This window comes from Aythya ferina (genome assembly GCF_964211825.1).
Source record: "Aythya ferina genome assembly, chromosome: Z".
NCBI classification, from domain to species: Eukaryota; Metazoa; Chordata; class Aves; order Anseriformes; family Anatidae; genus Aythya; species Aythya ferina.
This window is the reverse complement of record NC_140299.1, coordinates 67,295,980-67,308,391: the sequence shown is the minus strand read 5'-3', so window position 1 is coordinate 67,308,391 and position 12,412 is coordinate 67,295,980. Positions and strand designations below refer to the sequence as shown.

The window sequence follows — 12,412 nt, the reverse complement described above, 5'->3', positions numbered from 1 at the left end:
ATGTTGCCTAAGTAACTTTTGCTTTGTCGTATTTTTATGCAAGTCAAATGGGTCATTTTAATCAGTTTCTAGTTTCTTGTTGTTGTATTTTTTATTTTTATTTTCTCCTGGCAGTATCAAACAACTTGCTTGATCTTCAGTTGTGGTTGACCTAGTTATTCTGTTTCTTTTATTTGTAAAGCTTTTTCTTTTGCCTGTTGAAGCTGAATATTAATTGTTTTTCCTTGAAAACAGTTACGCTTTGTGCCCTGACAAAATAATGCGTGCTTCAACATCAAATCCAGTTAAGACTTAAATATTGCTAAGACAGTCCTCACACTAAGGTTGTACATAATGTCTGCCTTGCACAGGCTGGAACTGACATTTAAAATTACATATTTCATTGTATATCTGTAAGCAGTATGCTGCAAGCCTGAGTATAATCACATGCTTTTGAAATCTTTCTGACCACCCGTAGGTGCTATAAGACGTCTGCCTTAATAGACAGAAGGGTTTAAAATAAATGAAATTACAAGTATGACTTTGTTTCTTAAAGTTTCTGATGTGTAAAAAAATAAAAAAAAAAAAAAAAAAGTTTAGCCAAATCAGTTAAAATCTGATGGAAAATTCACATTTATTAAATAGCTGGTAATATCTGGGAATGCTTAGCAAAGTTAACTTCTCATGGTTCTTAACTTTTATCATGTCAAGTCTAGATTTTTTTCTTCATTTTTGATTTCTTTTCTGCCCTCACCAACAAATTCTTTAACTACGGGGTCTGGAATGGACATGTAGAGCTACCTTTGAGTAGCTACCATTTTTGTATGGAGAAGGACCAACATCCCGACACCAGGGCCGGAGGGTCTGCAGTGCATTGCTTGAGTGCAGAACATCAGGTGAGCTGTCCTCTGCAGCTGAAGTGTGTGCTGACCCGTGAAAGAGCTACCAGAGAAGTCCCAGGAGCAGGCGAGCTCACCTGCAGGTAGCTGCCTGCTTTCTCTTGGCTGCTGCATTCATAACTCTGTCCCCTGCACTGTAAGGGGGAGAGAAATGGGTTGAGTGAGATTACAGGTTTCCAGTCAAAGTATCTGCACAGGCTTTGAGAGGCTTTGTCGTATCTTGGCAGTGTTTGGATTGGGGCAGTTTTCCTTTCTTCCAGGAGAACCGCTGCAGGGTTTCTGAGTGCAAGTGGTCTCAATAAATGTACAGGCGTGGGCTTTAATTGTGCAGTGCCTTGAGTGCTCTGGTCAGTTTGAAGCTAAGTAATTGTGAGATTCTGCTTTAAAATATAAGTGCTTGGCAGTATTTCCCTGTCACATTTTTTCTTTCAGGCTTTTAAGCATAGGGTTAGCTACAGGAAACAAAAGTTAGCTGTTTTAAGCATTTGAACAAAGTGTCTATGTTACAGTAGTAAAAAGTGAGGGCATCACATGTGAAACTTTAATTCTGGCTAAGAAATTACAAATTCTATTATGATATTTTTACAGTGCAGCTCAAAGAAGAATAGCTGATTTGTGTAAGAGCATTTGCCATTTTCTGGGGTCCGGTTTCTGGTCACCTTTCTTCTTTCTCCGCTGTTCCTACACACAGACTCTCATGTCTTGTTGAACAACAGACATGCATATTTTTTCTTCTTAACCATGTGAACACCATTATCAGAAAGGGCTATTTGGCAGTGAATGGGCGGCGAGCAGCAGCTGCCAGACAAATTCACTTCATTTTCCCTTTTGGCAAAATCGCTGGGTTTACTTTTGCTAGTGTTTTTTTTTTTTTTTTTTTTTTTTGTGTGTGTCAATGTGCAAACTTCATGAATTCCCAGACTGGGCTTTCTGGAGAAGTAATATACATATTCTTGAAAGACTACAAAGTGAGCATCTCCCGTGTTGCTAACATCTGTCCTGCTTGAGGCAATAAATATACAGTACATGCTGTCAAACAGGATGAACACTGTGCCTTTGACATTGCACAGGTGTCTGTAACGATGCTGTGACACCCCTTCCAGTTGTGCTTTGGGTGGAAGAGAGTAGGTCAGCACCTCGATCATATGCGAGGGCAGCAATTTTCACTCATCTTGTTTCCTGTTGTTTACAAATGAGACGAGTCTGGTCTCTGGAACTATGTGGCATCTAAACTTGTGCCTTTTGGCTTTCTACGAACATTTAGCTAACTTCAAAAGCTGTTATGACAAGTGACCTTTTTCACTAGTTAAAATACATGAAATATGACCTCTTTTACAGGAAAACCACAACCCACAGCATGGCCTACAGCCTCTGAGCAAATCTTGTTCAGTGTGATTGCATAAAATCTTTACTAATGAAATAACAAATACATATTTCTAGGGATACGCATTTGCTGGCAATGCAGTAGTAGAGATTTTAAAGGGAAAAGGATTTTTTTTTCCATAAGGAGACAGATCTTGTTACTAAGAATTAATTTTGAAACCTTGTCATAATGAAAGGGCAATACAAAAACAAAAATATAGCCCAAACTAATAAACGTCATTGTCTAGCTGAAATGTATACATGGGGGATATATACGTATACGTGTATATACTTGAGCAACACTTGAGCAAAACTTGAACTTGTAAATATGTAATCAGAGTAACTAAGCTGTCCAGTCACCTTCTGAGACAGAACCATACCAGTGGCTCAAACTGAAAAGAAAATTGCAGCGTGATGCTTTTTAAATTGAGTTTATTGCTGTTTCAGTGTAAGGGGATGAATCTTTCGGCTGTGACCATAAGCAAAATGTTTTGAGAATTGCTTTGTAGTCACATTTCTAAATGCTTTTTTTCCTTATCAGTGTCAGGATTAGGCACTGGGTTTTTCAGTTACAGCTGATTGAAGAGCTTTAGCATTATTTCTTGTGCATAGATGCAGGCAGCAAAGTTTTAAAGAAGACTGAAAAAGCTAGATTATTTTTCTATCCTCTTTCCCAGCACCAGCAGACATAAAGAGAGCTGGGAGATGCTTGTGCTTGGGAATAAGTCGTGTTACAAGATTGAGGAATTGACAGAAAAGCAAGTAGCCAAGGGCCAGATTTGTAGGCAGCTAGTCCATGTGTAGTTCTTTGATTAGGTACTGCGACACTAAAAGGTGCACTCCTCTCTTTCATGAGATAGAGAGATAAATTCTTCACTGCGTTGTCATAGCAGAGTCCTAAACTTAAACTTTCTGGAGGAGCACTGATGCTGTGCATTAGTGGGCTGCCCACTGGTGAGTTACATGTGTCTTCATACCTAGCAGTCCTAATTTTTTTTCAGCATATAACTGAGTATAGAATTTATAGCTGCACAGAGGAGTTCTAATATTTGTTGTCTTCCTCTTCCCCTTCCCCGAATCCTAAACAAAGGAATTTCAAAACCTAAGTGAACATACATGTAAAAAAATACGTATCTTTGTTCAAAAACAAGTACATAAGCATTACAAATACCGCATGCAAATATCAGAAGTCATTACTGGAAAGGAGGTGTTTAATGCTAGAAGATCGTAGAGTACTTAGGAGGGGAAGGTTCATTGGAAGATGCACTTCGAGGCAGGAAGAAAGGCATCTGTAGATTCAGAAGAGTCCTTGTGACAGCAGGCAAACAATTCGTGAACTGTTTTCTATTATTCTCATTTCTAGACCGCTTTGCCTCTTCATGTTCCCATTACATCTCCCTTCTTCCTTTCTGTCACCCCATCTTCACAGAAACAAGCACATAGTGTTCCTATCAAAGACATCCTACAGATTCCAAAATATCTTTGAAAATCCTCAGACAGCAGAGCCATCATCAAAGTGAGACAGAATTCCTGGGGTTGGTTCTGTCTAAGAAGTTCTAATTCACATTTTCAAACGCTTCCTTCATATAACTAGTATCATTATTTTTTCATTGTCGCTTCTGCTCTTTTCTTTTTGAACAATAGTTGATTAAATAATATATCGTTATCATTCTTTATTGGATTATTTTTCTTTTTTTTTTTTTCAGGCTTCTTGTGCCGTAGGGTATCTTCTGCTCTGAAATGGATAGTGTGGAATGATATGTGCAAGAAAGATGTTTAAGCAGTTAGACAGTTTCAGAGTTTCTGGATGACAGTATATTCCCATCACTTGTACTTTTGGAGGCTGACATTTATTAAGTCCTTGAGTGAGCCTTTCTGTATGCTTTTGCTAAATGTGTACCAGGTTTACAGAAAGGGACTGTCTGATGAGAACCAAGCTGGCTTGTATAGTATGATGAGATCTAGAATAGTCAGGTTTTAGAATTGAAACCAGTGCTATTTGATTTCTTTCCAAATCCATGTTTATTTGAGACACTGTACAGGCAGAAACATTAAACGCTAAACCTTTTCAGGAGAACTGCTTTGCTGCAGCAGCTGCGGCCAAAGGAGATTCCCTGCTGGAATGCACTGACCTTGCCAAGGTACTGTAGCCAGGCAAACTCATTTCAGCCGGTACAATGATGTTTTATGGAAAATGGAATAACAAAGAGCATAAGTGCATGAAACAAATATGGAGGGGTGGGAGCAGTAATTGCAGTTAACACCAACAGAGGAGCAGTAAAGAGTTATGCACTGAGAGCTATAGCAGAAGTTGAGTTGAACCAGTAGAGATTTTTTTTTTTTTTGGTGTGGCTGAGAATGATTAACATGCAGGAAGGCAGTGCACTGTGAGAAGTGCTATGACACATGATGTAGTGCTTTGTTCTCAACCTGGTATGAAAAAAAGTCATTTTGAAAAGCTCTTGAAAATTCACATATAGCATAATTTGATAAATATAATAAATATATATAAATATATATATATTATTTAGTGGAGTTGCTTTAAAATTCACATTATCATTTTAAACCACAATTATACTCTCCTATGGCCTTGAGGGAGTCACAAAGAACTTGGAGCCATCCTTGACTTTAAGATTCAGGCATGTGACATCTGTCTAAAACAGAGTGCACTTGTTTTTTCTGCTTTTGAAGAGAAGACCCTGACACTGAGGAAATGTGATTGAAGGGTGAGCCACAGACCAACAACATATACTTCAACGATGTGTGGAAATAGGAAAGCAGAAGAAGGATTTAACAGAAACAAACACACCAAAAAAAACCTTAAGATTAAAAAAAAATGTATTTAGCAAATCTGTTCTGGATGGATAAACTGATGAAACACATTTGTCAGCACTAAGCATGAAACGTACAGTATTACAACTTAAGTACCATAACAAGGAATTTGGTTGTAAATAAAAATGTGTTTTTACTCATTCTAAACCCTTTCCCCCATTTAAAATATGACTTGTTTTCAAAATACTCCAATCCAGCCTAAGATAGCTTTGAATTTGTTGAAGTAACTTGACTGATTTTGTTAATGTGACTATTTTTAAGATACTCAAAACACATACAAATGAGAGATACTAGTGGCTTTTTATAGCAATATGGCTTCAGATAACTGAAGAGAATCAACATTCTGTTTTTCCCACTGTTTACTGAAGCAACATTGTAATATGCTTCAGCAATAACTTTTTTTTTTTTTAACTACAGAAGGAAATAAAAATTGTGATCTAAACGTGAGTTAGCTTATAAAACAGCAAAAAGAGGTTTGCAGCTCAAAAGCAAAACACTATTATCTGAATACATGTCTTTAAACAAAAATAAACATTGCACATCTTCTGAATGATGTGGAAGTGGCATGTGTTTAATTCTTTCACAAAGTACTGTAAGAGGAAGGAGAATTTGAGTATTACAGACACTGCAGGTTAGGATTGCCACTGGAAACAATATCCATAATATGGTGATCCACCAACAGGTCTAGAACAGGTGTAGAAATTGGTCTTCTGCTATTGTATATGTACAACATATGTTAATACCTTCATATTATCTCACAGCTTGAGAAAATTAAATTATTCTTTGGCTTTTTGGAAATAACATTTTAAATAAATGTAGTAAGTAGTTACATGGAGTCTGTGTTTTTTGTTTTTTGTTTTTTGTTTTTTTATGATTTGCATCCAATTCTTTAATGAAAATCCTTTTGCAGGTTGTTTTTCTGGGGAGGGTTTGTTAAAGAATTCTAACATTGTAACAGAATTTAGGAGACTGAATTTGGAATATATCAAGGAGAAAGCCTTTGTATAGAAAAGTGTCTTGCTTTGTTCCACAAAATTCCTTTCACGTTTAATTGACTCAAACTATTTTAAAAAATAGTTTTACTTTTGTTGATTGTTTGTCATGTATTCTTGCCCAAACATTAGTTGATTCTGAACATAATGACAGCAAGGCCTGACCTTAAATCATAAAACAAGAAATAGATGCAATGCGCTTGGGAGCTGTGGAGAACACACAGTCCAATTACTGAAATTACAATTACTGGAGTGTTCTTGGCTGGCTTCTGTGTTTCTCTGAGTCTGGTACAAGGACTCAGCTGTGTGTTCTCTCTTTCTAAAGGGGTATATAAAATAATGGAGTAGGTGGTGACAGATTCTCACACCCTGTTCACCACTCCAGCCTCCACCTAGGTAGGTGAATACTCTGCAGAATACCATTTCCAGAAAGTACAAGAATACAGTTCTGTACTGGCAGAAAAATGGATGAGATGGCCAAAAGGTTTTTTCCTGGGACTTTTTCTGATTGTAATACAAACCCTATTTAAACTTGTAAATTAAATATATATATACATCATAAACTACTGCAGTTGTGTGAATGACAGTAAAATCTGGTTTGCGTACAGTTCTGTTACTCTGTCTGCTGTCTGTGTGAAGCCTAAAATTAGTTTAAAAAGGAACAGGAGAAAACAGAAAGAAGGGGAGCACAAAAGGACTGGAGACCTTGGAATAGGTTTCAGCAGTGACCAATAGCACAGCATGGCATTGAACTTTGGCTGTTCTTGTTAAAATCTTTATCAGAATGTTAGAGATGGCTTTATCCTGAAGTTATTGATATAGACTCTAAACCTTACTGTTGTAAATGGATACCAAAGTTAAACATTTAAAAAAAAATCCAAAACATTAATGTCAACAGCTGTTAAGGGTCCTTCAAAGCATACACAAAAGTAGTAGAACTGACTAGAGATGATAAAAACATTCAAAACAAAAAAGTGCCCAACCTACCAAACAAAAACCCGACAGAAACCCTTTCTCTTGTTACCTTTTGAGAAATGTGTTGATTCTTCCTTTTAATACATCAAAACCCCAGGCATGTATTTTTATCTGCTCTAGGTTGTCCCTGCTTGAATTGAGGGGTTGGACCAGATGACCTCCAGAAATCCCTGCCAACCTCAACCATTCTTTGACTATGTAGTGGGCAGAAGAAAGGCTGTGCAATAAAATTCACCACTCCTTCAACTGTGCCAATATATCGTTTATGAAGCTATAGCATATATCCCATATCACTGAAATGAATTAGAAAACGAAACAAAATCAAAGTTCTTGAAGGTTACTGGAAATCTTGATTTCTCCCAACAACAGATTGCACTGACAAAAGGAACTGGACTATGGTATGCAGGTAGTTGTGAGTTGTTAGCTTGAGGTGAGATGTACCAAAGAAAATACAAGTGTAATCTGTCTTTTTCTTAACTGTTATGCTTCTATTTCATAGTCACTGGAATCATACTTGCCAAAATGGATGTCCCCTCTGAGATCTTAGAGGACAATTTATGACTAGTATTTTGATTTACGGGTGCATATGAATGTGAGACTCTTACATGTGTGCTTGCATCTTTTGAGAAGAACCAGTGCTTATTGTACAAAGATTATGAAGATTGTTAGTAATACCATAAAACATGTTGTCCTTAGAAGGAGGAGATAAATGACTTGCATGGAATTTATTAAGGTTGATGAATTTGAATTTCTCTTTAATGAAACCAGTGAGATTAAGAGAATTAAGTGTTTCAGGAATTCCTACAGATTTAAAAAGCGTGAAATTGCTAATTATTTTTTTTTTGTACATGTTTGTCTGAAGTGTATTTGATTAGATTCCTTTTCTGTTATTAGTTGTGTCATTCATATACTCAGCCTTAAAATAATATAATCTACACCCCAAGTAATTCACAGTCTTGAAGAGCTTTATGTATGAAGTTTGCATATAAAATTTTACAGTTGTTCAGTTTATCTCATGGAACTACAGCTGTTTTAAAAATCTCTTTGTGTGTGTGTACAAATATAAACTGAAGAATGCAGTACAAAGAATTTGATTTGTAAGTAATATACATATAGCTAAAAGGTATCAGGTATGAAACACCAATAAGAAAGTTACCTGATCAAAATCAGCATGTATGATGAGACAGTAAGTAGGAGAAAGACAAGAATAGAAATTACAGAAATACCAATACGGAACACATTTAAAGCAGATATTATGCACATTAGTAACAGATAAGATAAAATTGCCAGAATAATTTCTGTTACAAATTCAAGAGTGACATGGAATGTATGGAATTGACTGAGGCAGGAAATGAAAGACTAAGGAGCAAAACCCAGTTTGAGCTGCAGGAATTAGCCTATCGCTTTGTTTTCCCAACTAATAATTTATGTGTAGCTAGCTAAGGAAATCATAGCAATAAAGGATGTTGCTTGAAACATATAAAAAGAAAAAAAAAAAAAAAGAGAAAGTTATGAAGAAGAGATAAAAAGGAATATGATGATTAAGGCAACCACAACTGAAACTCAAGAGATTCTTGTCTAAGATGATAGTGATTATTATCGAAAGGATTTCAATATATTCAATTAATATTTTAAATAAAGTTTTCAAGTTGCAGGGGAGAAAGCCAAGAACATCACTGATGTCTATGTTAAATTTGGAATGGACAGTTTGTGGTTCTATAATTGAAAAGTTTGAAAAAGATTTGACTTCTCACACAGAGCTTTCCTTGAATAAGACAGCAGAAGCAGATGTTTCCAGGGAAGTAACTAAAGCAAAATAGTTGGACTTTTACAGTTACCCCTGCCTTGAGATGGAAGAGTTGGTGATGGTTGGGCTGGATGACCTTCTGAAGCCCGTTTCAAGGTAGAGAGATTTCAGTGAATAAAGTGTAACTAGACTCTTCTGCAGAATCCTGAAAAGGAAGTTGAATAAAGTCATGACTAATTCAGTATTTAATCTGTTCTGTTTTATTTAAACAAGAAAAGTGAGCAAGAATGTGTGGGGTCCAGAAAGAGTCAAGGGTGGGACCACCCTTTTAGACGAAGAAAGCAACAGAAACATTAGATCCGCCAATCAAAAGATCTCATTCCTGAACAGAATAGCATTTAGCTCTTGTGAAAGGCTCCTAATTTGTTTCAGCTCTTTCTGAAAAACAGATGATTCTAGACGGTTTGTCACATTTTCCATTCTGGGTATTGTGTTAAACTGTCCAACTGAATTTTCATTAGCAATGCTACTTAACTGGGGATGTACAAAAGTGCTATAGTATTGCACATCAGTCTTTCAGTGAAATTGATTCCCATTAAAATTACTCAGTCTCTACTAGAAAATGGAAAATAATGAGTTGTTCATAACCTGGCAGGCTTGGACCCTGTGTCAAGCATTAACAGGTATTGCTGTAGTTAGTGTAACTTGCCGTTATCTTGATTACGTGAAACATGCACAGTAAGGAGCTGTTTGATGAGAATGAAAGTACTGAAACAGGATAAAACCAGTGAACAGAATAAAGGACGAGAGGCAATGGGAGCTCTGTGCCTGGAGTGCAAATTTGTTTTTGTTCCATGTTTAAAACTATATTGAAATAGCACATGGGCATGTATTTGTGGATGCTTTGGGCAGAGTTTGCAGAACAGGAAACCAACAGTTTGGACGTGGATTATGAACTCTTGTCACTTTTTATGATTATTGACTTTTTTTTTTTTTTTTTTTTTTTTTTTTAAGAGTAATACAAGTCATTTAAGCTTGTTTGAGGCCAGGAAGCAGAGCAGCTTTTCAAAGAAATTCTTTCCTATTTTTTTCTCTCACTCTGTAATCTGTCTCTACATTGTACAGTGTAAAATTTGATCAGTGGGACATGAAGGTTGTATCTTACAATCAATTAATAGTATATCTCTCTGAAAAGCTTCAACATTTCACATGATGACTTTAATTTGCTGCAAGTGCCTTTCTAAAATCTGCAGTGTTCTGCATTCAGAAATGAAGTAATCATGATATGTACCTTTTGTTAATAATTTCCCTAAGAAGGTCTGAAAATCATATTTTTTCTAACTTGTTTTGTGCTTGAGTAAGGTATGTAATTATAAATTCTTTGCAGCCGTAATCCATTTTCATTGTAAGTAAAAATAGCAATTTCTTGCCACAACTGCAATATATTCCTTCAAACTGTTGACAAATTCATTTTTTTATTTTAATCTTGCACATGTAGCCTTCCTCCTATTAGTATTTTAATCTGTTAGCTGATCTGACTCGTAATTCTGCAGTGCTCTCTTTAGATAGTACTTTCAGCACAGTGGTAATGCTCTGCACAAAAAGCTGTGGAAGCCCTGTGAAATATTTGGATTCCGTGTAGCATTGTCCTTCCCCCCCCGTTCACAACTAGAAAATGAAAATATCCTTTGTTTTAACGTGCTGCGTGTTGAAATTGTGTGTTCCCTCTAACTCAGTGTGACAAACTGTGTGCTTAGGTGCACATACAGCCCAGCTGCCAGTGGCAGAGGAGCATCCATGGATCGGTGGTGCATCACCAGCCCACACCGACTTTGCAAGCAGGTCTGCAGGCAGCTGGCCTGGGTGTGCCTGGTGGCGTGCTAAGCCAGGAGTGGGACACACGGTCCCCAGAGCTATGAGATGTGCCATCCTGCAGTGCCTGTCCAAGTAAATCAGATGTGAGGGGCGCTGCTGGTGGAGTTTGTCCTCCAGACGTAGTCAAAGCACTCGGCTCCTTTCCATCCACTGCCAACATTAAAACGAAAGTGGTGAATGAGAGGGAAGAAGCTGTATGGCTTGCTAGGGAAGGCTTAATAGTGGGTGGTTGCATTTCTGTGGCACTGCAGTCTTGTGTACATATGGTTGGTTTTTATACCTGCTAGAATTTGAAGGTTTTTTAAACAAAAATGTACAAGCCAATTATCAGACCTAATTCTTGTTTAGCCTTCATAAGGTGGGAGATGCAAAAAGAAGATTGTAAAATGTTATTCCAATATATTTAATAAGTGGAAAAGGCTTATAGAAAGCATCTTTTTAAAATATAATTTTGTAATAATCATTGCCAGGCTAAGCCTGACACTTTTTCTTTTTCAGCAGCAGCATTCTACCAGTGTAAGTTACTGCTCAATTTCACATGAAACTGCATCCTAACCTGCAGTGCTTGCTGGTGATAAAATATGTTGTGGTTATTGTAGAACATAGCAGGAATAATAACACAGTTGATTTCCTCACTTGCTCCATGTAAAAAATATGCTTTATTTAAAGGAAAAAAATCATGCACTGGAATGTCCTACCATTTGCTTCTACTATGTGGGTCTTGTCTATTTTATTGATTCGCTTTTTAAATTAGGCTTCAGAAAGTTTTTGGAAATGCAAAATTATCCTCCTGCCCTCTCCCCCCCTTTTTTTTTCTTATTGTAAAGTAACACAGTCTTTGCAGAAAAATAGGGCTCTGGACATTTTTTTTCCCCTCTATCAGCGCTCTCAAAGGCAAGACAGATCTTTTCGGTGCAATAACCTAACCAGTAACAGGCAGCTGTGAGTTAGCAGTGCAGTTGCATTTTTTAAAGAATGCATTTTTGAATAAAGGCTGGAATTCTCACATGCCGTGTTTAATACGGAATTTCTATTACTAAATTACTAAAAGCTTTACAACAAAAGAGAAATATTTTATTTTTTTTTTTTAACCTGAAACAGACTAATGCATATGGAGCTAAAGCATAAGTAAGCAAAAGGTCACTCAGCAAGTTGACATTAAATTCAGGGACAGAATCCAAGCACTGTCTACTGGGATGCAGGATTATCTTAATTCTGGTTCTTCTCAGCAGCGGGGAGCAGGGATATTCATAACGTGTGTTGTAACAGTTGACGCAATCCGAACTATTCTTATGCTATCAGATACTCTGAAATAAGAAATAAGTATGTCTGAGACACTGCCAAAAACTCAAAGCGAGAAATCCACACATCCTTTTACTGTCTTTAATTTTGTGCTGTAACCATTATGCCGGTCTGGACTGTATTATTGCAGTTTACTCCTTTGTTTTTTTATTTGGCAATACAGAGATGGTACACACAGCAGACTGGTGGGTGAGTGGATGAGTGGGTTTTGACAATTATGGTGTTTATGGCACAGTTAAAAACAGTCTAAGTGAAACTTCAGATTTGCATCTCAGTATGGCCATATTATGTAAAATCAGGTTTTATGGAAAGAGTACCTTAGAAATGAGGGAAGGGGTGGACAGAGGATGGAGCTGGGCTAGTCCTGAAATTGCTGGCGTGTGTTACTTTGCTTTCTCTTAACAGCTGGTGTCACGCTGCACATTTGTGCCTACAGCAGCATGACAAAC

General features: G+C 36.9%; 1 protein-coding gene across 2 annotated transcripts in view; it reads left to right on the top strand.

Annotated features, from left to right (window-relative positions):
* The window catches only part of COMMD10 (COMM domain containing 10), a 104,328-nt gene that overhangs the window by 27,223 nt on the left and 64,693 nt on the right, over positions 1-12,412 (top strand). The window contains exon 6 of one of the 2 annotated variants that reach the window (XM_084504351.1): positions 7,160-9,030. The exons of the other annotated variant lie outside the window; for it this stretch is intronic. Within the exon in view, the coding sequence (XP_084360477.1) occupies positions 7,160-7,174 (15 nt within the window). The 3' untranslated portion in view covers positions 7,175-9,030. Of the gene's footprint in view, positions 1-7,159; positions 9,031-12,412 lie in introns of those variants that run through there. 2 annotated transcript variants of the gene reach the window in all.